Source organism: Coturnix japonica, chromosome 8, assembly GCF_054131305.1.
Source record: "Coturnix japonica strain WE chromosome 8, WE-NBRP24, whole genome shotgun sequence".
NCBI classification, from domain to species: domain Eukaryota; kingdom Metazoa; phylum Chordata; class Aves; order Galliformes; family Phasianidae; genus Coturnix; species Coturnix japonica.
The window spans coordinates 9,597,040-9,623,244 of record NC_140670.1 but is presented as its reverse complement, the minus strand read 5'-3'; the positions used below and the strand labels follow the sequence as shown (position 1 = coordinate 9,623,244).

The 26,205-nt window shown below is 36.3% G+C and overlaps 1 protein-coding gene across 2 annotated transcripts in view; it reads right to left on the bottom strand.

The window, feature by feature from the left end:
* The window catches only part of LOC107315661 (uncharacterized), a 225,333-nt gene that overhangs the window by 22,264 nt on the left and 176,864 nt on the right, over positions 1–26,205 (bottom strand). Inside the window, exons 4-7 of one of the 2 annotated variants that reach the window (XM_085554026.1) lie at positions 12,904–12,989; positions 4,590–4,716; positions 3,606–3,746; positions 2,851–2,980 (exon numbers count right to left, since the gene is read on the bottom strand). In XM_085554026.1, the coding sequence (XP_085410152.1) occupies positions 4,690–4,716; positions 12,904–12,989 (113 nt within the window). In that variant the 3' untranslated portion in view covers positions 2,851–2,980; positions 3,606–3,746; positions 4,590–4,689. The remainder of the gene's footprint in view (positions 1–2,850; positions 2,981–3,605; positions 3,747–4,589; positions 4,717–12,903; positions 12,990–26,205) is intronic. The other variant, XM_085554025.1, reaches the window with a different exon arrangement.

Sequence of the window (26,205 nt, the reverse complement as noted above, 5' to 3'; positions counted from 1 at the left end):
TAAAAATTCATCCAGCCCCAGAGCTGAAAAATGAGCCCATCAGATAAAAGAGCTGCATGTGCACAGTCATGAACAATCATTGTGAAAGAAAGCATCACTGTATAATTTCTCACAGAAGATTTTGTTGCTTTGTATAAAAGAGTAATATGTTAGTAATGTGGGGCAAGAAAAGGTTATCCTAAAGAAAGCATTATTTTCTTACTTACTCAGATTCTGCAAGGAAAAGATGTAAGAGATGGAAAACAAAAGAAAACCCATATCATCAGAAGAACAGAGATGTCGCTGGACTTCTAAAGCACGCTGCTAGAACCCAGAGAGACAGAGGCACAGAGGAGGCAGATAATCATCATATCCACAGTCCTGAAGTGAGAGGGCTTTTATCACCACTTTCTGCATAAAACAATGATGAGAGAAAGCTGAAATGCTCCTACACCCAGGACAAAAATGTACACTGTCTGGATTTTCACATAATCTGACTTGCAAATTGCCCAGAAAAAAATACAAGCTGGATATTCAATTCCTAAGTTAAATCCAACAAAATGGGTATCTGGGATTGGTTTGTTTTTCTCATTTGCATTCAGTTCTACTCCCATAATGAAGTCGAATAGATAAAACAATAATGCAAGGAACAAAAATTGTTTTCTGCAGCAATTCTGCAGAGTATTTTCTTTTCTGTTCCCTCCTGGAATAACATAACACATGTGGCATATGAAGAATCCTTGCAGAGGCACTTTGGTCTGAATAAATTTGGCTTTTGTAGGAAGGGGAACATCAACACCAGTGAAAAGTAGCAGGATCTACTAAAACACAGAGTAACTCTGCCACCTCAATGGAAAAAGACTGTACCCCAAAAAAACAATGTTCACAATTACAAAGTAAAAATTTTGTCTTTTAGAAAATTACACACTATTTTCTGATTGTTGTAAAGGACAGGATGGCACAAGTAAGCAAAGAGCCAGACTGAATTCTTTATACCCCTACCTACATTGGCAAATAATTCCTGGTTCGTGGACTGCATGTCAACCGTTCATTATTCAGAAGCATCTGGGGTTCAAATGCAAGCCTTTTCTAAATATTTCCAAACTCAAGAATCACAGTCTGCTTCTGGATTTTCATTTGCAGGGTAACATCTCTGCATCAGATTCCTTGTATAAATAATTGTGCTTATTAATTAAAATTCTTTTATAATAATTTTGTTTGAATGTTTGCTGAACTTATGTTTCCATGGACATCCATTGGTACTGACCAAATACTGATTGAAAACATTTATGAAGAGCTATTGCAGAAACAAGTCGGTGAATTCAAAAGCAATACCATAGTGCAGTTCAAGTGAATATTCATGGGAAAAAGCTTAGCAGGATTGGCTATTTCATTTAAAGCCTCGATCCTGCAAGATTAAAGGTAATGGGATCTTTGTCATTGACTTTCAATGAACAATGGAATGAGCCCCAAGGTAGCACCTATCAGAAAGGGCAGCTGCTTAAAAATTTTATAGCACTTCTACTTGAGAGCAATAAGAACAAAACACAAGTTCCAGACATAGACACACAGAGATGCAGATGTACGTGTATGCACTCATAGCTTTAATTTTCTCAGACTTCTGTAGCTTCTGCTATCTATAGATTCAACCACTTGTTTGGGAAGCACACCTAGAATTCTCAACTAGTAAACTGTCAACCTCAAGAAGTGCTGCTTTGGTGCTAGGGATGCCCAAGACACAAAGAGCACAGTAACCCTATTTGATAGAGCAAATTCTCAGCCATAAAACTCTTTTTATCAACATAGTCACCATCATTAGCTATATATTTTCACCATTCATGAAAAGAGCATACGTGCCATGCTCACATGGAGGTGACCAAGTGCTGATGTCACCACTGCTGAAACATACAACCCATTGCTTCACCATGCTCACATCCATTGGTTGGTCACCCTCAGTGTTCAATAGGCATCAATTAATGTCAATAGGTGCCATTATTTTGTTTTATTTTTTACACAGAAGAGCTCAGTTTCATACCTTTGCTTCATACACACCTCCATGTCAGACACCATCTGTCAGACTGCCCCTCTTCTGCCATCTGTTGCATGGCAACAAAACATAATGGAATACTGGCAGGAAGATTCAACCCCTACTGCCCTACCACCAACATCTACCTGTGATGCCACAGGCCAACATAATAAAATCAGAGTTGATACTTTTGGAGCAGTCCTCATACAGTCCTACTTTGGCAGTGTCACAGGGAAGGCAACTTGCTTTGCACTTGTGCAAGAGAGAAGCATGTGGTATTTATGCAGTGAAACTTTTAAAAGCCTAATTCAAGCAGTATTTGTGTAAGTATGTAGATGAGGAAAAATGCAGAAAAGTAAGTCACTGTAAAACTTCCAGCCCCTCTACAAAACTGATTTTTCTGAGATTGGTTTTACTGTGACAGAACATGCATTGAGCACAAGGTGCCTCATAGCAAAGAGGCTACTTAATTCTGATACGACTACAGAGTTAAATTGAGCTGAAATGCACAGAATGAGGCATTTCAGCCACCATTCTCAGCACATGTGACCATCAGTTCACCTAACACATCTCTAAAAATATATCAGTGTACACCTGTGACACATCAAGAGTGGAAAAATATTGGCTGTAGTTTACTTGAATATTATTCAGTATAATTTAGGATTTGTAACAGCACAAGTCAATTTAACAAGGTCAGCAGATTTGGAGAATTCCCTTGAAGACGACACAAACCAGTCCTTCAACTTTCAGGAATGTGTTAGCCTCATTCTTCCTCAGATTTAACTGATAAATGTACCCTTACATTTAGTGCTTTCCTAAGAAGGTACAGAAAAAAATGTACAAACCTTTGAACACTGGTGGCTTCTTAACAGAGTACAGTATCTCCTCTAAAAAGTTACATCCACTGTTTTATAAAAAGGATCTTGAAATATTAAGACATTTGTCACCATCCACTACTGTATTGACGAGTTAAGTCTGGAACAGATAAAGATGTCACCCAATAAATCTTGATGAAGTTTGTAATTCCTGAATAACTGCTACAGCCTATGCACCAAATCATATTAGAACTGCTAGAATTATTTCAGAGACTAATCTGTAATGTCTAAACTAATTGGTGTACTTTCATTGATACTTTAGGGCTTTAGTTACTGATAAAGTAGAATGGCAGCAGTAAATACTCAGCGAGTTAACTCATCACTCCCATTGGACTGACTCATCCTAGAAAGTAACCAGGTAAGATTTTATGTTTTCTGCTTTATAAGTGAAAAAAGTAAACAAGGATGGTCTTTGTCAGCAGTAAGAACTCTTTAAGCATTGTCCTCTAAAGTTATTAACCTCTATTCCTATCCTTTTCCAGCTTCCTAGCAAACAATTCCACATGATGAGTCTACCAGTCTTCCACATTCTGTTTTAAAGGCGTCAACATGTATGTCACACAGTTTTTCTCAAGTTTCAGGTTTATAGTGCTTAACTGTATCTCAGTGTCCTCTCCAATTCTAATCAGGGACCTCCCTCCCTCATGCAGTCTTTGCCCCACAAAGCATATGGTTTCATGATGTTACCACAAATAAAGTCTTAAAGAGAACGATGAAAGATATACCTGCATTTTGCAAAATATCTGCTAATTGCATCTCAGCTGGGAATTCCTCAGTACCAGAGAGTCTTCTGACTGACACACATGGAGGAATAAGCTCTACAGCTATTCTACAGATACAACTTCAGGCAAAGCTGGGAAGCAGATCTGTGTATAGTAAGAACAAAATGGTGAATATTTCACTAAAACAGGTAAAAGTACAAATATGTGTGTATGTGTACGTACCAAATAAGATATCTGTTCCTATCTCTAGAAAATGACAAGGCTTCTGAGCAGGGTAGCATGGACTGCTCAGAACAAGAATTAATCCGATAACGACATTATCTGTATAATAACATAATTTGTATATTCCATGCCTACACAACAGTAATTCACAGTAAGAGTTATATATCAAGATTTTTATATTATACTCATGGTTTCATTTTTATAGTGAGACCACATTATTGCAAAATATTAATTTTAGGTTATTGATAGTATGCAATCTGTACAGTTTGATCAAGATAGGGAATTGCAACAGTAATCTCTGCTAGAACAGTCAAAACACGGCATCCATTATTAAACAAGCAGGAACTTGCGATAAATAAAATTGGAAATACCTTCTGAGTTTTAACATTAAAAAACAACAACAACAAAAATCACCACCATTAAAAGTGGTGGTGTAAAAGCTAGTTACTAAAAGCAATTGACCCGAAGATGGAAAAAATAATTCATAACATACATCAATAAATAATTAAAATCAGGAATTATAATAGAAAGAAAAAATATACTGTGTCATACTTCAGACGGCTTTACAGTGGTTGGGGATTTCACTAGTTCTTATTTCATAACATATTTTGAAATTCATTTTATGTTCTTTATAATGAATTTTTAAATGAGCAATACTTTTTCCATAATTTAGCCCACAGACATCTGAATCACAGACTTCCACTAATATATTTGCATATAAACAGTTCTCTTAAAATTCATATGCTTTAATTACTTCTTTCTTACCTGAAGTCATAAAGTTCCATATGGGATGTATAAACCTTTCTACTGCCCAAGGACATGTTATAAGGGGCACAGGTACATGTTCTTGCTCTGCCCAAGAGATTCAGCTGTGGAATGGGTACGGAAAAAGCTGCAAGAGAAAAACAGGAGTTAGCATTAGTATCTGAAGGAAATGAAGAAAAAAAATGGATGTAAAAAATAGCACATATGTGTTGTTAGGGAAGGACAGAAATGGGTAAGAAGAAGGAGAAACAAGAGTTTTGGAATAATTAAGTTTCAAGTTGAGGCCATTTTCTCCAAAATCACTGGATGATAACCTCTAATAGCATTTGCAATTGTGGACAATTCTTTAAGTGAAGAAAACTGATTGTAAGTATCAATACATTGACTTATTAAAAGAAGTTTTTAATTCAGCCAGTAATCAAAAAAGAAGTATCCAACAGTATAATAATTTTTATTTATATATTTAACATGTAATGTATTTACATGTTGTAACAATGTTCTGCCTTCTGCAACTTTTTCCAGTACAGGGAATAGCTCTTTATGTTTTTTCATTAACTTTTTTCTACACGATTGTTTCATTCCTTTTATTAGACTGGCACTAGACTGTCATAGTTCTAATATATTCAGAATTTAGATCATTTAAGCTGAATTTATCATATAATGTCATATGGTCTATGACTTACTTTAAGTTTACAAACCTTCAAATAATAATAGTATTCTGGCCTAAACCACACACTCCTACAGTCTGCTAAAGAAAAAGCATATTACTGTAAGTTCTGCTCATCCTCTTACACATTATTTACTCTCCGGTCAGTAAACAAAGGTATCTTTTGAATCAATGATTGTCTCATTATTTTCAGAGTTTTATATCAGCATAAAGAACTTTTTCAGAACACTGTCAATACTTCAGAATATTTTAAAGTATCCACCTATATGACTGGAGCTATGTGCTGTAAATCAAGACAACATGAATTCAACAAGGCAGCTTGTATGAACCTCATTTTCCATACCAATAATTCCATTAAAAAGCTTGGTTCAGCTTCTATTACTGTCAGTGACATAGCATATGAAATGTTTGTGACTTCTATATTTAGTGTCTTTGATTTAGTCTCAAGTTTCCAATCACCAATGTTATGACAGCATTCTGATCTATACCCACTGCCATGCAAAACTGAAGAAAAATTGTTTTCTCACAGCACTGTATGTATACAACAGGATCTTACAAAACCAATGATGAATGGGCAAGGCTACTCAGAACAAAGACAAATGCTGGAGTAGAGAACAGAAAATAGAGAGATAATTATAATGACCTCATACAAATCAAAAGCATTCTTTCAAGAACACTAAAGCTAAAGCAGCAGGGGTCCAAGAGGAAGACAATGAGCACTGCTAGGGAATTGGAGATTTTCATAAGAACAAAAATTAAGTAGACTGAAGTTCACATCGATGATTAACTAATTTAGGATATGCCAGAAGAGCCCAAGATAATAAAGTATATAGGGAGGGTAGATCAAGTGTGCTCTCATGATATCAAGAAGAACATACTGTTAATGAACTCACAAAGGCTACATTTAAGTACATTAAAAATTAATTTACAGGGTATTTTAATACAACAAAAAATTATCCGGAACAATTCATCACAGGAGAAGAGTTAAGAAATTAATTTGACTAAGACTGGATTATACATTCCAGTGATTGCACTCACATTCATAAAACTTGTGTGATTTTGAGATTGAAACAGAAGTCAGACACTGCTTAACAAAAATGGGGATTCTTTTGCCTTCCAAGCTATTCACTCTTAGTGAATATTCACTCAGTGAGCACTAAGACCTAGAACAGTCCTTGTGACAGGGAAAACTCCGGAAAACTGGCCAGCTTACTGTGCTGCAATCATTACTCTGTGGCAAGTGTGTTGTAGTAATTGTCTATGTCTGCTTGGAGTCCACATCAAATCTCAAGCAGTTAGAGTTGGCTTAGCTGCTATTTCACAAAGAATGGTGAAAACAACAACTAAGTACCAACTAAACACAACAGTTAAAACTGACTTTGGTGTCATAAGCCAGCTCTGCTTGGCTGATGCATGGTAACTTAGTAACAGAGTGTTCAGAGACAAGCTCAGGAAGTATTTATGTCACTGGAACGGCTCCATAAAATTGCAAGAACTGTGAAAGGAAAATTACCTGATTGAGGTTTAAGTAAAATCTGAGACATATGTTGTGGGCAATGGATTTGCCTGCTCCATGCAGTCTGAGAAGGATTAACTCTTATGCAATGCAAATAAGAGCACAAATAAATGACAAAATGACAAATACATGACCCCGAAATTTCTAGGTTCCATTCGTAGGTGACTGGTCACAGCTCAAAGGCCTTTTTCTTTGCTTTTTCAAGATCTTCAACAGCTCCAGCAGGCTTTAAGAGGGACCTTCCTGGAATTAGTGAAGGGTCAGTTTACAGAGTTAATCAAGCCTTTATGAGTAGTTGCTTGTTACAGCAAGAGAATTCCAATACGCTGTCTTGACCCTGGTTTTTGCCCTTCTGATAGAAGTAAAAGACAAGAGTGTTTACTACTGCTATTGCTCCAGGATCTGATCCTTCCTGTCTTTTTAAGGTAAAGCTAATGTGACAGAAGCAGCAGCTAATACCAGCTGGTAAATCCATGTTCAGGCTTTAAGCCAAGAAACTCCAGAGAACAGTCCTACAAGCCCTGGTATGTAGGCCTCTACAGAAGAATAACATAATGTCAGCCCCAGGCAGATAACACATGAGGAAACTTTGATATCAATCATAAAATAAATATATTTCCCTTGGCAAAACTGGGAGATACCTATGTCAGAACAGATATAAGATCAAAACGATAGCATTCCCAATGGAGTTTTGAAGGTAAGAAATGTACAGAGCCACTTCTCTTCAGATGGAGATGACGTACACAAAGGTTAGAAGCAGCTTTTTCACACTGAACCTGGATTTTCTCAAATGCCTCTCAAAGTTCAGCTGAAAGGCATCCAAGTCAAGAGGAAATGCCTGGCTTTAACAAGGCTAAGGTTTGATCCTTCTAATCTTACAGATTTTATAAAACTAGTATCAGGACACAAGCACCTTACCTTATTCCAGCCACCCTGGCTCACAGCTGTAATCTGGCCAAGAGTAGAACACAGCCCATATTATTGAACTCTGTGACTCCAGTGACACTCACAAAGCCTTAGCCCACTAACACTGGCTAGAGTATTCAAGGAATAAAAAGTAAAACTCACTGTATGGACTTTCGAAATAAAAGTTGTACTCATGTATGTATTTCTTATCCTCACTCAATATTGTGAATAGAAATGTTAATTAGGAATCTGAAGACCTTTTTCTTCAAATTGTGATTGCCATAAGCAATGGAAACCATCTTCAGTCTACACTGATTTCTTCTATCTCACAGGAAACAGAACAAAGGCAAGATCACTGGGGCATAGCACAAAATATTTATGTCTTACAACATAGACAATCTAGAAATGCGGAAAACAAAATGGCTGTCATCTCACAGGAATCTGAAAACATGAAAGATGTCCTTCCCAGAACAATCACTCAGAGGAATCATGTTTCATCTTTATCTGTTCCACAATAAACCTGAGTACTTTTTGTTTCAAAAAGTATTTAATTATTTAAGCTAAATGACTTACTCTGTAATCTTCTGTATTTTCCTAACTCTGAGTAATCCACAAAATTCCTCTTTTGATTTTACTTCTCCCAGACCAGACAACAATGTCACTGATAGCACTGTTTATGACACGGAGTGTCAACTTTATGGATACCGGTTTTCATCTTTCTCCAGCAGAATGCATCCTTTTGGAAACAGATCTGTCTTCTCTCTCTCTCTGCATGAAACTAGTCACTGTCACAGTTCTTCTACAGGCACTTCTGAGTCGGCATTCCTAAATCTTTACTATTTCACTTTGAGGCACTTGATATCACCTGACCTTTTCCCCAGGATCCCATCACAGTATGGGATTATTGCAGCCCCAAATCAGCAAACAGCAAAACATTATTTATCCCTCAGAAAGATATAGATCAAATGAAAGGAAAAAACAAAACAAAACAAAAAAAAAACCAAACAAAAAAAACCAACCAAAAACAACATTGTAGAGGAGGACAGGGGTATGCAAATACCACTCAATCTTTCCTTGGTGGTTTCAGCCCATTCAACCTACAAGCCTGTTAGTCTGATCTCAAAGGTCTGCAGAGCTTTTACACGAGTTTTGATGAAAACCTGATTGAAAAATTTTGGGGAAAAAAATAAAAAATAAACTTTGACATGAAATACACAGCTAAATAGTGCAACATTAATCTTGTATTTTGCTTTGGCTTCAAAATAGCAATAGATACAAGCTACTCTGGTAGGCTCCTGGGAGACCTCAGAGTGGCCTTTCAGTTTCTAAAGGGAGACTGTAAGAAAGAAAGGGACAGATTGTCCCCTTACTGTCAGCAAGTGCTTCCATGGCTTTTTTGAACTTGGACTTAGTTATTACCAGTAAATGTGGGCATCTCACCTGGGAATATTAGTCTTGCCATAAGAAAAGACAGTGCCATCTAACAGCCTCCTCACTGCTTTTGCTAAATAGGGAATTTTGTGTCCTGTGCCCATGGGTCTCCAGCCACTGCTTGCTCTTACTGTGCACTTGCAGCCTTTTCTGAGGTAATGCTGTCCAGGCAGGTCATACAAACATACAGAATTCAGTACTAACAAAAGTAAGACACCTTCTCTCCTCTCCACAATACAGATTCTGCTTTAATATGGATGTTTGTGTTGTTTCAAAGTAGTTCTATTCTGTCTGTGTTAATTTTAAATTTGAAAAAGCATCTCATGCTCAAGGACCTTGAAGCACTGGACTTCTGCCAGAACAATGACATACTTCTTACTTGTGGTGTTGCCCAAAAAGTATTAATTTTCTACCCAGTCAAGCATGCTCTTAGGGCAAACATCTGAATATCTTAAGTAAATCTAAAACTCTAATACAAAACATACAATGTACCAAAGAAAGACTGGCTTCTCCATTTTAATTAAAGCATTTATTCATTGTGCTCAGATGTTGAGACTTTGCCTTATTACACTGGCGAGGATAAATCCTCCTCGTTCTGTAATTTACAATAGAATGCATTCAGTAATCAATAGGGGCCAATATTTAGTTTTGGTAATTAACTCTAATAATGCAGCTGCTTTTAGTAATATATCTATAATTTCATTTAATGTTCATATAAATTTCCTCTATTTTATTGATGGATTTGAACTTCAGTTCTACATTTTATAATAGTCATATCAGCACATACACTTTTCTCTTGTTCTATTTGCTGTTCTTGTTAAATATGGAGCTTTATGAATTTGAGATCAAAAGATTTAGCCCTCTTGGCTATTGAAATATTTCTTAGAGTTAATGTTAATAATAGAAAAGAGACCAAAGAGCTTGAAATTAGGCCAATACTCTCATATTTCTGAACTGACTTTATCTGTAGTTGTTACTCAATTTATCATGTTTCCCTCTGTTTCATACTACTGTGTGATGTAAATCTGGGAGCTTTTAGAACGTTATAAAGGGAAACTCAGCAACGAGTTTTGAGTTAATATAGCAAAGGGTGAAAGTGGTGGGAGTCCTCAAAAGAAACTACTGTAAATAAACTCTTCAGGACCTCAGATTCTCACCATTTCAATAACCATCCTTTCCTTCTATACAAGTGAGCCAAAGCTTTCTTTTGTCCTAAATTAGATACAAGTTATACTGCTATTTAAACGGTTGCTAGAGAATGCAAACTATGTTATACACAGAAATGAAAAAGAGGTTACTTTGCACCTCTCTGCTGCTCTCCAATTTTCTGTTTGGGGAATGAAAAGTCATAAACAGTTTGATTCACTTCAGAAATACAACAGCTATGGGTAATTTTGACCTTGTTGTTATGAGAAGAGGAAGGCAACATCTGCTTCACGATTCACCTGTGCAAGTATTATACTACAAGTAGTAAAAGTTGCCTAAGTTTCATTAGCTACTCTACCTCATGTACACACTCATTTCAAACAGACCTTGGTCAGCCAAAAATGGGAACATAAAATGAAAATTGTTGCGAAGTAATTTCAGAAAATCAAACCAGCACAATTTCTTAAAGAAGCTCTCAACCATTTCAATAATAGCCACGCAGAGAAAATAAGCAACTTTTTATATCGAGTTTTCCTCGGGACATAAGTAAAAGATGCCTGTCAACTGTATCACAAATAATTAAAAATATCTTGTCCACTTCACTGGATGGGACAATGAATAGAAATATCCCAGCCTTACAGGAAAAGTGGGACTGAAGTATGCTAACCAGAACGGTACAGTCTGCAAGCAAAACAAATACTTTCCAATTAATTGCTCTGTGAGCTTTTCCCAAGATAAAGAACTTGAGAGCTACTGAAACTGTTGGAAACCTTGCCACAGATCCTTTCTGTACTACTCTGCTTGCTCTATGGCCTCTTCACTAGTGATGAAGACTTTTGGGACTGTCTGAAAGATCATTCTCAAATAGATGATAAAGTCTAAATCCCACATTACAACCCTCATTACAATCCCACATTACAACCACATTACAATCATCATTCTCAAATAGATGATAAAGTCTAAATCCCACATTACAACCCTTAATTTGATGAAAAAGAAGAAACCACCCCAACCCAGTGGAATTTTATATGTCAGGCAAAAATTCTCTATAAACTCAAAATTAGGGTGCATGCCTTCCCTCTGCTTATTCTGTAGCAGAATATTTCCACATATATGTTGCATTCTGCTTAATAAATCAGAGCAACTTAAATCTACAGTACAATATTATCTCCCTGTATCAATGTGCATACAAAAAAATAGGATTTTAGTTATGGGCTGAACATACAGTTTTAGGGGTTGAAGGTATTGTTACGTTTATTATCAGCTTTAACTTCAAGATAAAGAGGTGTAAGCAATTGCAAGGCCCTGTGTAAACAGGAGGAAATTCTTAGCAGGCAGATGAGATCAGCACTCAGATATTATATTAAATCTTTCAAGCATTTTTTTCTGCAGGTTGTGTAGATCTCTTCTTACATCTTTCACTAACACAGTCATTTGATGGTTGAGATTGCACGTGTATTGTTCATTACCACTGCTGACAACTGTAAATGAAGACAATAAGAGCAGGCCCTGGGTTCACAACCTTCCTTATCTGCATGAAAAAGCATTATTTGATAACTCTACCATTAGAAGTTTCTCTCTTGCAGTTTAATCCCATATAAGTACTGAAAAGCAAAAATCTCATATAGCTGTCAGTTCATTATCAAAGCACTGATGAATTACAGTAAATGTAGAAAAAAGTACATTTAAACAGAAATTTATGTCCTATATACATGTATATTTATGTCCTACCACTTTTAACATTTCCAGGTGTTCTTTATCCTGCCAAGAAATATTATCAGACTTCAAGCCAGGATAACAGTCATCTGAAAAGGTTTGAGATCCTGAATAATAATTCTTTTAAATGAATTCAGCTGAGTTCCTTCACCAGGTATCTAGTCAACAAACAGAATGTTTAAAACATTCTTGTCTGGAAAGCTGTCTCTCATTCCAAAGGGCTCATGCCCTCTCAAAAACAGTTTCTTGAAAAACAGTTCTCAATATGTGGGATTAATCATAGCCCAAAGCTTGCTTCTGACATATGATTAGCTATTTCTACCTGACTTAAAGGACACAGGAAAAAGCATTTCAGTATTTCTGCTCTTAACTCGAGCATTGTGCCTAAAAATCTTCAGTGTGCAGAAGAAGTAAATCATTTATACCATATTTTAAGAAGAAAAAAAAAAAAGATTGTTGTTTCATTTGAGAACCAACAATCAAATTTCCCTGTGTTTTTCACCTCTTAAGAATGCACTGATTTATGCAATGTATCAGTTGCTATGACAAGGTTTCTCAAATCATAAACACCAATTACAATGCACGTCATGCGTGATATACATCACTAACAATTTTACTTGATGAAAACTATCTTCATGCCTTTTAGCATTGAAGCGTGTTAATGAGTTCCCCCAAAAGATTAGTGAGAAGCCTAATAGACCAAAAAACTATTTAAACAATCATTTTACACTCTTTCAGTGAGGAACTGCATCTACGTGACCCTTCCCTTAATAACCCAGGAACAAACACATCCTCAAATACCGCTAGGGTATTTTAACAAATTTATCAATTTATATTCCTACAAAGAATTTTAATAAGAGGGGAATTGTCCATAAAAAATGTGTATATATACACACACACACACACACATATATATATACACACACACATACCTTGTGAGAAAGATGTTTGCTCTTCAGCCCTTTGCACTCAATGGCTTTGACCTTCATCCTCCCAACACAGAGGTAGAAATCAGATACTGATGTAAATAAATAAATAAATAGATAGATAGATAATGTATTACTATTTCTGGTGAGAAATATCTTGAACCACTGAAATTAACTTTTCTTTCATTCTTGACATTATTCTAGAATGGAATACTCAATATCAGTTGAAACATTTGATTAATCAAGAGAATTTTCTTTGAGTGTATTACTTGGATTTCGCTATACACATCATATTTTCCAGGGAATGGACAGGTTTCACTTGGTTCTACTTAGCAGTAAATGCTCCTATCCCTGCTTTGCTAGAAGTCCTTTCATCAGCCGTTAAAAAGAAAAATGTGCAGGCAGAAAAAGACATCATTACCCTACAAAAAATCATTCACCTGCTCCACGTGAGAAAGGAAGCTGGTTGCAGGGACACTGTTCTGCCTGCCCAGACTCCTGACCTGCAGTACTGCATGAAGCCACTCGCACTCCTTTGCTTCTGTTTTTAGCCTAGGGAACTCCTTAATAATGAGCTGTGCTTTCTAAGGTCAGTTTCTGTGTTCAGTAACTTTCTTCTCATGCCTGAACATATTAAAAAATATTCACATGAAGGGGAAAAAAAAAAAAAAAAAAAAAAAAGGAAAACAACCCCCAAAAAAACCCAGGAAGTTAAATGAGATTTAATAATATTTAATATTTATATTTAATTTAATTAATTTATATTTAATTTATATTTAATGTATTTTATTTTATTTTAATTTATATTTAATTTATTTAATTAATATTTATATTTAATAATACTACCACTAATAATAAACCTGAACCTAGTGCATAAGCTATTTCTGTTCTCCCTCCCAGGAACTTCATCTGCTTTTTCTAATATCCGAATTGCTTTCTTATGAATACACTATTCACCATAAGAGTTCTTCTGCCCTTGTCTGTACTGCTGTCAAACTATTTCAGTCTTCACACTTCCTTTCCCCTGTAATAATCTTTCAAGTGCTTCAGTATGCTTGCATTCTGCTTTAGAGATCAAATTACAAATTAGTTTTATCATACAAAATGAGCTACTACCACAAAACCAACATTATGTTTCCTTCCCCAGTTACATTTCTAATTCTTTAGTCATGTAACTTCCCTAAACTATTATCTTGTATTGGCATAGTTGGCGAGCTGTACAATGCAAAAAAAAACAAAAAAACAAAAAAACAAAAAAAAAAACCCACCACAGGTTTTATTACTGCATGATTTCCAATATACAAGCTTTGCTTCCTTCATTTTTACACAGTTTGCTTGAGCAAGGTCACACCAACATTTTCATATATTTCTTACATCAGTGGGTGTGACTAAATAGAAAATACAAATCACTGCATTGTTGAGTCTTAACTATAAAGACACTAATAGGCCATTTTCTATTAATTTTCCCCACATGCAGTAGGGCTTTCTGCCCACAATCAGATCTGAAAAATATTGTAGAGTTTAGATGATGCTGAAGGATTTTTCTTGCTGACTCACTTGTATTTTATTCCTAGATGAAAATAATCTAGAAGGAGCTTATATCCAAAGAGTACTTTATGATCAGCCTTAAAACTATTCAGTGGAAGAAGCCCTTGCAACCCTCCTGCTGTGTGCTGCTTCTGGAGGTCACTACAGAATTTAAGTGCCTTATCACAGAGAGGAATTGCAGTGGTGTTTTGTCATCACTGCAACCCATTCATGCAATTTTAGATGCGATTACTGTCATGGAAATATGAAAGGGAAGATTTCCAGTCCATCCTGACAAAATAATAACTAACAAAGTGGTAAAAGAAATCAAAGAGAAACCACTATTTCTACAAGTAGCTGTAGAGATAAGAAAAAAGTGCCTGCACTTTATTCTACACTATATATTGTACACTTTATGTCTACTCTATATTATGCTAAGGTGTGATCTAAAACCTGGGAAATTTTAAGGATGTGGGCTACAGGGCAACCTGCAGACTGGTCTCAAGGTACTGGTGTTGCAGTGAACCTCCCTTTCAAATGCAATGCAGCTGCAGTGGGGGCAGCTTGCCCAATACTGGCAGGGCAAGACTTCACGTATTTGTACAAATAATTCCTTTGTTGAACATTATGGCAGTCTTGTTAACCCATTTCTCCTGCAGAATGATGGTACATCCACTCCGCCCAGTTTTTCACTATCTGCAGCTTGTCAGTGGGTCACTGTCTTACCACCCATGTCATTAATGAAAATATATTATAGTACTGTTCCCAGTATCTGAAGTCATATAAAACAATTGTGACACACCATATGCAGTCACAAAATTTAAAAGAATGCTACCTTCAGGACAGCATTTCAGAGGGGCACTTATATCTCATTAAATGGTTAAGGAAGAAAAGTTGCTTCCAGATCTAGGCCCTGGGCAACTTGATTTGGTGCCTTGTTTAGTTGCTAGCAAACCTGCCCAGGGCAGGTGCTGGAAAGAGGTGATTTTTAAGACATTCCCAAGACATTCCATGATTCATACTGAAAAAGTGACCATGCAGCTAATGAATTACTACTAAAAAGGGAATGTGAACCAGTCTTCTTTCTTAGCTGGAACACTCGTTCATTCTCAAATATTTACACCAGATACAAACTAGTTGTACGTTCTTTCCTCCAACGCCACTTGTTTGACTGATTTTCACATGGTACGTACTTGGACTTAAGGTCTAAAGGTTACTGATCTCCCACAGTAGTTTAAAAGGTAAAACACTCCTTCATGTAAGATCAATCCCTTTCCAGCTATGTAGCCCTGCCTGTGAAATATCACAAAGTTTCTCAGACAGCAGCCATATGAAAATAATGTTTTGTTATTCAGATTTTTGTATGAGGAAAGGCTGAGAGGATGATGATGAAAGCCACTGAAGAAAATAGTGCTGCTCTTTAAATCTAGTCCAGAAAGGATTACATAGTTGTTTCTGCTTGAAGACCCAGCACTCTCAGTGGTGAGTTAAATTGACACTGATTTTTCTTACATTTCCCTTGTTCCCTTCAATCAAATTATGGCAGAAACATCTGTCAGATTAAAGGATGAAAAGAGAATCTGATATTATTCAACCATCAGTTAAAAATGACCTCTGCTATAATGGACATGCATACATGAATAATGCCACAGAAACATATGCAGAGACCACAGAAATACTCTGATCATTACTGTAATCTAAATATGAAGAGAAATTAATAACATGAGCAAATTCTTCTCAGGTTTTTTTCAGATTTTATGCCTCTGGAAATGTGGTCTGCAAAGAAGAACCAATAAAGGCAGCCTTTTCAAGCAAAGATGTGAGCAGAGATCATGTTTATGTCATGGAGTGATGTAAATAACTATGTTTGGCAGTTAAAATTGTGCTGAATGTGCCCAAACTAAATTGATTCTTGTATGATCTGACATTTCCTGCTTCTTGTGAGACCAAATAAAATATATTTATGAATCAGACAGATGTATTCAACGTTTCAGTCATGTCTCTCTGTAACTAAATATTTCATATTATAATACATATTTTGTTCAGAGGGTTATCATTTGTGTTACACTCCGAAGGAGCAAAAGAACGGTCATTTAAAGTGTAATGGTGGCAACAGAATAGTCATCTTATTAATCACAATTTGAACAGTACTGACTTTTGATAAAACTGGATCAAAATTGGTAGCAAATCACTGCATCTTGTTTCTGTTTCTTTTGGAAAAGTCTTGACCAAAGAGATTGCATGTATTGCTTCAATGGGACCAAATCATCAACATTAATAGCTGCCAGGTTAATCAAGTTATTTTGTCATGTAATATCATTTTACCATTTACCATTCATTAATTATAAGTTTGAATGGCTGTTTAATTTTAAGTTCTCTGTAGGCTGTTAAAACACTAAAAGGATTAGGCTCTGAAGCAACAATTTAATCTTTACTTCACCAATGCTATTTTCCCTAAAAGAAAAATAAAAAATACATCCCCAAAAACAATGTCTCTGTTCACTTGCAGAGATCTCCAATGAGATCTAATGCAGATTCTTGTCTAATAGATGAGAAACTTATATATGGAATGCAACATAGAATGGAAATTATGCTCTAGCTTTCCTGGTACTAACAGATTTGATTACAGATACAATAACTATTTATTTTTTTCCCTCATGCAACTTGTACCTGTAAAATAATACTGTAAAATGATGAAAACAAAGAAACCTGTTGAACTATAGGTTTATCTGATATGAACTGACATTGATTCAATTACTAAAGTTTATAGCAAATATTTTTGCATATGTCATGGTTTTGTGATGTTGCTGTCAATATTCCACATCATAACATCATGTGCAGCATGGATCATTGGAACATATCCCAGAGGACTTAGCAGAGGTCCACAAAACCATGACAGCATATTGCCTAGCAATTACTGAAGTTCACAGAAAAGGAAAAAAAAAAAAAAAAAAGACCGAATACAGGCTAAACTAATGATACTGTGTAACACAGTTGTGACAACAAGCAGCAGTTGTCCCATTACACAAACAAATACTGACTCAGGCTCCTGATGCAGCTGTGACTCTGACTGATGTACCCAGCAAACAGGAGTTTTGCACAAAGGGTTAGTGGATGAAGTTCAAAGATGTCTTATGGGGATATGTCAGCTTGGAAAACAGGAAGGAATGAAAATGATTTTGACTCCTTTATATTCTAGAGTATTCTTTCAGCCTTCCAATACAGAGGAAATATTTGCAAGCATTAGTTCATTAATCAGATCTGGACTGAAAGTCAGATGCTCTTAGAAAGCTTCAATCAACTTTCTGGCAACATGTGAACTGCTTTGGTTCAGTTCACTTGAGTACACAGCATTAGTTATGCATTTGTCTTGGTTGTCAATTTGTTGTTCATTTTATCCCTATGGCCACGTTATATAACTTTCAGAAACTTCTGAATATCTCAGACAAATACTAATTTAAAAGAATTATAATAGACAAAGATTTCAAAAGAAATTAAATTTTCATAGGTCATGTCTGTTTTCTATTTACAGGAGAATATTCATTAAATGCCTGTGTTTCTTAATCCTCTCTTTAATACTGGACCAGCTTTAATTTATTTTCCTTTTGTTTTTCTCCCTTTAAAGATTGTTGTTTACAGGTTTGTTTAATGTATCTTTCTTTACTATTCCACTAAATCCCTGAAAGCTGCAGTCTTGATAATGAATACTACGTGGATATTAATACCAACTGATATCAAAGCCAGTAGGTCAAATGAATGCTTACTTAAGATAGCAGTGTTTGTCACCAAGACAAAATGCCTTGTTAATACTATGCATAAAATCAATTGATTTTAATTTTCTGGCATCTGTTTCAGTTCTCATCACTTATTAGTGACTCACATTCATGGCTCTAAGGGAGAATTGCTAAGAAAAAGATTTGCTTCATCTCCAGCTAAAGGTGAGCAACTGGTGATATTTTCAGAAGTGCAATGGTTGTTTAAAAAAAAAAAAAATAAAAAAAAATCAAACTGATAAGACAAATCTAGGAATGGCTCTGGAAACCTCTATGACATGGGAATTATACAGTTTAAAGAATCTCATATTCTAAAAACATGCAGTATAAAGAACCAGTGCTATTAATAATGCCTAGAAATATTAATAATGCCTTACACTTACTAATTTTCCCCTGTACCCAAAAAACTGCAGTAGATGTTGTCCTGGTGAACTTGCTGCAATGGCAGCATTTCAGTGACAGAGTTGGCATCAAGCACAGAGACCATCCCACACAGACCTGCAACATCCAAGCTTCATTTGAACAACTGTGCTCTGCCAGAACCAGCCGGTATGCAAACCATGCTGAATGAGCTGATGCTGATATGAAATATTCTGAGACACAAAATGATCAGGCTGTATTTTCAAGTAATGTAAAAACTGACAACTGTATGAGACTGATGATGGAGAGAATATCACATAAGGTAAAATAGATGACGTACAAAGTACAAATGCCAGCTACACTGATAGTTCAAACAAAATCTACAGTCACAGGCTAACCGGATTCTTTCTAGAAGTCTTTTATATTTTATTAGCAGTACTCTTAAATAAATATCTTTCCATCTAATACTAAATAATAAAAACACATAACTAAATCTACACAAGCAGGATACGTGGAAGACAAATCACACTAGAAGAACATTGACAAAATAATTGTTAGTTTCAAGCTAAAAGGCAGACACAGTCGATCAGCAAGTACTCATTCTGCCACGGAAGTCAGATGCCAGAAAAACAAAAAGGAAAAACATGAAGAAAAAAAAAAATCACCTAGATGACAAACTGATAAAGCATTATTTACAATAGACAAACAGTACAAAAATAGATGGCAAAGTTCAGAGGCAATACATACAACGGCCTAAGTTGAAAGGGACCACAATGATCATCTAGTTTCATAACCCCTGCAGTGTGCAGGGTCACCAGCCACCAGACCAGGCTGCCCAGAGCCATATCCAGCCTGGCCTTGAATGCCTCCAGGAATGAGGCATCCGCAACTTCTCCAGGCAACCTGTTCCAGTGTGACACCACCCTCTGACAGAAGTTAAAGTAACTATGCTGACCACAACTATATGAAAAGAATCTGAATAAACCATTAATATTTGGACCTTTGTACACTGTGAGTAGGCAATATGCATATTGCCTCCAATATACCTTTAAGTTTTCCCCTGGACTTGGAAACAGATTGCTCTCTTTAATAACACCACACACAAATTCAAAGTTAGAAGAATAAACCAAAGAGAATGGCAAAGTCTACAATGAATGATGGAAAGAAAGGGGTAGTTCCAAGTGACTGAAGTAATAAATAATAAATGGATTTTTTTTTTTTCCAGGAGCAAATTACTTTTGTATTTTCAGGTTTCAACTGATGTTGAGATGTACAGAGACTGTAAAAGTTAAAATGATTTAGAGAATAAATACATACAGAATGTACAGAAATGAGAACACAATTGGTTATTGAGTTATGCCTTATAAAGACTGCTGTGAAGTCATCACTTTCCCATTAGGAGAGGACTGTGAAATTCACTGTATTAAACTACTTGTTCCAAAGACACACATAGAGCAGCCAGGTATAGTTTGCTCAGGGGAGTTACTAGCTGTGCTTTCCATGCAGTGAGCCAGAAATAACAGATCTAAAGGATAAGAATAGGAGAGGACTTAAAAACATCCTTCCTGTAAAAGGATGAACAGGATCACTGACAGCTGAAAAGACACCTGATGGTTCCAGCAGTGTCGTGGATAAACTATAGTTAGAGATCAAACAAAACTCAGTTAACCAGTGCTTGGTAAGAAGAATCCTAGTGTTTGATGTGCTCCATAACAGAAAGCACAACTGGGAGAAGGAGTAAATGTTCTTATTTACATACAACTCATCATTTATTTATTTATTTAAGTATTACACTACCTCTTACACTCTTATTTTGTAGTAAAACCACTGCTCTTATTGTCTACTGCTTCTTTAGAAATTTTATGCAAGACAAAATTGCATCAATAGATCTAATACATTTTAGAGCCACACAGAATTACATTTTTCCAGATGCAACTGAAATCTGTATCTCTGATGATTTAATTATTAATATATCAGTGATAAATGAATACGATCATTCTTCTAAATTGTCATTTAAAATAAAAACACATACCCAGGCAGGGGCAAAGTTGATCCATTCCATCAGTCATTATCCACACAAACAAAAGAAAAAAGAATTACAGGAACAGACCTGAGATTAGACCAGATCACACTATTCCAATACATTTCTATTACAGTTTCATCAGCAGTTTACACAATTCAGTATCTTATTAAAGTCAGCTATTTGAAAGCTGTTGATTCCCTGCTTCAGCAATTCAGAGAATCCTGAGAGAACAGTTTTGTAACAGTGTCTGCTGTGTGAAGGGCACACAGTTGTTTACCAAACCAAACCTCAAGTAATGGAAAAGCTTTTTATTTTTCAAAACCTGATTTTTTCTCTTAAATTATTGCTTTTTCAAGCAGAAATATCACTGTAAATTTCTTTTTTTCTTTTTAGTCTGATACCTCCTTCTATATACAAAAGTTTATTACTTCTTTCTCAGCCACGCTGTTTCCCCTGTAATTTTTCCCCCCATGGTGTAAATCACCTCAGATACCAGTTTAAAATTGCCCTTCACAACCCAGTGTATTAGCTTCAGAGCAGAAAAGCTATAAGCACTGCACTGACTTGCTGTCTTCAGATAGGGAAGATGTCACTCCACTAAGTCATTACCTCATTATGTTGTAGAAAAATTTGATTTTTGACTCCTACTCTAGATTCCTGTTATTCTGTGTAATCATAGAATCACCAAGGTTGGAAAGATCACCATGACTGTCCAGTCCAACTGTCCAGCTATTAACAATAGCTCCCACTAAATCATGTGCCTCATTACAACACCTAAACATCACTTGAACATCCCCAGTGTTGCTAACTCCACCACCTCCCTGGGCCCATTCCAGCCACTCTGCATCATCTGTAGCATTGCCTGGAGCTGTTGTGGTTGAAGTGCAGCACCCAGCATTTGGTCTTGTTGAGCTCCATCCCATTGGCCTCAGCCCAGCAATCCAGCCTATCCAGATCCCTCTACAGGGCCTTTGTACCTCCAAGTGGATCGACTCTTCCTCCCAACTTGGTGTCATCTGCAAACTTACTGAGGGTGCAGTCAATTCCATCATCCAGTTCATCAGTAAAGATACTGAACAGGACAGGAACAAAACCAACCCCTGAGGAACACTATTCATGACCAGTTGCCAGCTGGATTTAACTTCATTCACCACCACACTCCAGGCCCAGACATCCAACCAGATCTTTACCAGCAAAGAGTGTGTATGTCCAAGCCATGAGCTGCCAGCTTCTCCAATAGAATACTGTGGGAGACAGTGTTGAAGGCTTTGCTGAAGTCTAGGTAGACTATGCCAGCAGCCTTAAGTAAAATAGTAAACATGGAATTCAAATGAAGATGAGAAGAGCTACACAGTATTTTTCACCTGTTGTATCCAAAGTTTTGGACATAATCATTGGTTTGATAAATTATTGGGAATTACATAATTCCTATGAAAGAAATCTCTGAAGAGATTTCTCTCTGAAGACTGCTGAATTTCTACACAAAATGCCAGATTTGCCAAGAGCTTGTGCAAGCAGGGGAAATGCAGGTATACATGTTGCACAAATGAAGCAGACGCTCTCTCGAAACAATAATTCTTAGGACCAATACCAGGGAGCATGGAAGAACATATGAAGCAAAGGAGTGGAACTGAATTCTTTCAGTGCAGAAAAAAATAGCACCTATTATCATTAAATTATGCTTGCTGAATGTTTATGGTGACTAAACAGTGGATATGAGCACAGTGAGGCAGTGGGTGGGGTGCCTCAGCAGTGATGACATCAACAATGGTTTACCTCCTCCAGTGCAGATTTTGATGAGTGTGGTATGCAGTTCTTGTTCATGGCTGATGAAATTGCATCACTAATGGTGATTACTATGTTGAAAAATAGTGTTCTGTATATTAGAATTTACTCTGTCAAATAGTGTTATTGTGCTATTTGTATCTGTTGCAATTTCCATGGAAATAAAGAGGCAGCATTATTTTCAGAGCGAGCTGCATAATACCTATGTGTATTAACATCCACGTCAGACCTGAAACCCTTCCCATCCTATAAAAAACAGAACTTAGAAAGCCTTTAAACCTTAACTATAAAGCTAGTTTATAATAAACACAACAGAATTTAACATGGATCTATGAAGGAAGAACCTCACTCAGACTCTTCAGTTCTGCAAATTTTTATCCTCAAAATTAATACTGATTGAATAAAAGTAATATTCTAGAGTAAAAGTACTGTCTTCATGTGCATTTTCCTGCAAAAATGTCTCTCTTGAAAAGAGAACAAGAAAAACTACTTCAAAAACTGCATCAAGAAAAAGAAAAAAGCAGTAGATGGTCTGCAGTCAACGTACTCATCCATATGTAATTTGAATGATTTTATTGACAGAACTCTCTGATCCCTCTCACTAAAATATCAACTTAATTATCTTTGTCCTTCCCAGGTTTCTTATTTCTCAGATTAAGTGAACCTTAGACACCCTGTATCTGTAAGCGGCTTCATGGAATGCAGAAGAAAGAAAACACTTGTGACATTGAATATACTCGTAATTCAGAAAAACAGTTGCCTAGACAATAATTAAAAGTTAAAGAAGTGATTTGCAATGACTATCAGAGGAGATTTGTTTAAAATAAATCTTAGCAATCAATGTGCAAAAGAGTCCCTTAGAAGCAATAGCTTAAGTTGGTAATACAAACAAATGCTCTGGGCTGCAACAGGCATTAATTTAGGACCAAACTCCACCATGCTTATTCATACCAGTTATTGCACTTTCTGGTAGGTCCCACTGGAACGTCTGAGTCTCTGCAACAAAATGTCTGCACCTCCCTGGAAATCAGGCTGAGGATGATACAATTAAAACTTGCCTCATTTGCAGAAATTTAATTGCAACTAAGCAACTGTAACTGATAAGATGTAACTAAGAGGTATTCAGAGCCTTAACAAAAGCAAGAAAAACTGCCTCTAAAGCTCTAGGAAATATTTGTTTGTAAAAAGCCAACAAATATTTGTTTCTGATAAACGATCTGTTCTATGATGCCATCTCTTCTCTAAGCTCTTGTCATTTCCTGCTCTTCTGCACTGTATTTGATAACTTCACAGTTTTCTCCATACTTGACATTCTACGTTCAACGAGCCTTTAGTTCACAGTTCATACATTTATGCAGAAAAAAATATATACATCTGCAGTTGGTAAAGGCTCACTCCCTGAATAAATGACTGTTTCTTCTAATAAGAATGGTCCTTTTAATTCAGGAGCCAGCGGGTGTCACTTTGCTACCAGTCACACCAATGCTGATCACATTCAAAGAGTGTAAAGAAGAAAGTCTGTCTCAATACTTACATAATTGTGACTAGTCTGAGAAAAGTATTATCCCTAAAAATGAAACTTTCCATTTGATTATTCTTCTACTGTGAATGAAGCCAAAAGCAACAGAAAAAAAGAAACTAACAAAATAAATAAATAAATAAATAAATAAACCAACCAACCAACCCAAAAAAAAACTAGCAAGGAACGTAAGATACTCCAAGCTGTTAGCACATTTCTAACTGGTGAAGTTAACTCACAACGTGTGGTGGGAGCAGAATTTCTCCATGCGAACATTACTTTTCTTTTTCCCTTGGTCTCAGAAAGATGAAAACACAGGATTGCCTACGGAAAATGTTCTGACTTACTGTCAGTGACTAAGAATACCAAATAGCCTTGATGTATGCTATTCAGTATAATCAGTGTTCTGGCAAAGAGTAGTGTAATTTTCAAAACCTGTTCTAGTTGGCATCTTAAGAAAAAAAAGTACTCACCTGCCCAGATGTCCAACCTGAAAATAGCCAATCTTAATACAAGCTTTCAAAAATATTGTTATTGATGTACATATGGGTCAGAAAATTGAAGGCAAATGGGAACCCAAGGAAGATTGCTATGAATTCTCGCAATGCAGTCACATTCCAGCAAAGGAAGAATCCCAGTATCTCAAAAGCAGATGACTTAAGGTGACTTGAAGGCATTTAACAAAGGTAAAACAGCGTGTTTAACCTTAACAGAATTTCCAGGATAAGAAATTATTTCACTGTTTTCCATCATAGCTTCTCACAGTCATGAAAAATTAAACTTGACCATGACATTTACAAGTCCCAAGTGCATTTTCATTGCTCCTTACATGCATAAAGGTCACAGAGGAGCATTAAGTGAGGGTAATTATCAGGACATAAACACCGCTCTGCTGGAATACAGTTTATGAAGGAATACATTTATTAACAAATACACTTAGAGATTATAAATTGATGGCCACAAGATTAGACACTGTGGTGTTTTTTTTAATAAAATACTTGCTCAAGATATGTCACAAACCACTGACTGGGTGCAGATTGTGTGAACAGCTGCATGTCTCATGGTAGAAGATAATGATATATATGAAAGAACATTAATTTAATATTAAGCTGATATAACTTGACTTCCTGATGTTCAACACAGTATTTTTAGTCTAAGAAATACCTTTGCTTAGTTACTGAAGCAGTAAAGCTTCCATCTCTACTTAAGCACTCCAACTTCAGCAGTATTATGTTGTGTTCCTTTCAGCTTTGGCTCTTAAGTTATGCTAACGGTCTGAACTGCAATAGAGAGCACTTAACGCTGAAATTGTTCATCTATCAATTTTCTACTAAGTTATTTGAGGCGCTACTAGAAGCACCATGCTTCCACAGAAGACAACAGTTATAATCTCACAAAGATTATCACATAGCCAGCAAAGCAATGAACCAGATCTTTAGATGGCAGTATGGAAAGATACAACTTTACGAGCAGAGGTCTCAAAGTTGGAAGAATGTCACCTTCTGAACCTAGAAGAGCTGAAGCTACAAATGGAAAAATGCCATGTTTATTTCATATTTGAGGCAACGCCCAGAATGATGAGAAGGCTTTTCCCCACTCCAATCAGCCTTTTGGAAAAGACATTATTAAGATTGGTTCACAGCTGAGAATGATGAATCTGGATCTTGATTACTTACTTCAGCTCACAGTCACCCTGTGTTGGTGACAAACTGCCACGGCTCTGTCTGTTTGTGCTGCCAAAAGCTCTCAGCAAGGAAAATTAGTAGCAGAGATACCACAGTCTTTCCCACAGTAGCAGGAAGGAAGCTTTCCTATCATTCCACTGTTTTTCTCCAGCCCTGCTATGTCTGCTCTGATTTGGGTTTGAGAGTCACAAGCACATTTGGTGCAGTCTTTTCCTGAGGCATCTTCTTGCCAAACTATCCCAAACATCAAACAAATACCACATTAATTAGACTTCAGTCCTGCCTTGACTGAATTTAAAATTATACTACTCAAATGCATGTTTTAGAAATATAAGAAGTGCAAAGATATTGTGTGAATACTTAATTACCTTTTCAAACTTGCTAAGATTACCCCCAGTGTTTGGGGTACATTGAAAAAAAGAAAGCAGCTAACTTTGAACAACAGACTTCAGTAACAACCTTAGCCGTCACTTTAATTTTCTCTTCCTACAGCCAAGCTCTTTAGCCAAGATCTATGCAGCATACCACCTCATTTATTTATTTTTTTAAGTAGCATGTTATTACTCTCTAACTCAATTTATCAGTGAGCTGCCTACCATTCAGTTAAGGATCAGCATCTCCTCCTCCCAGAATTGT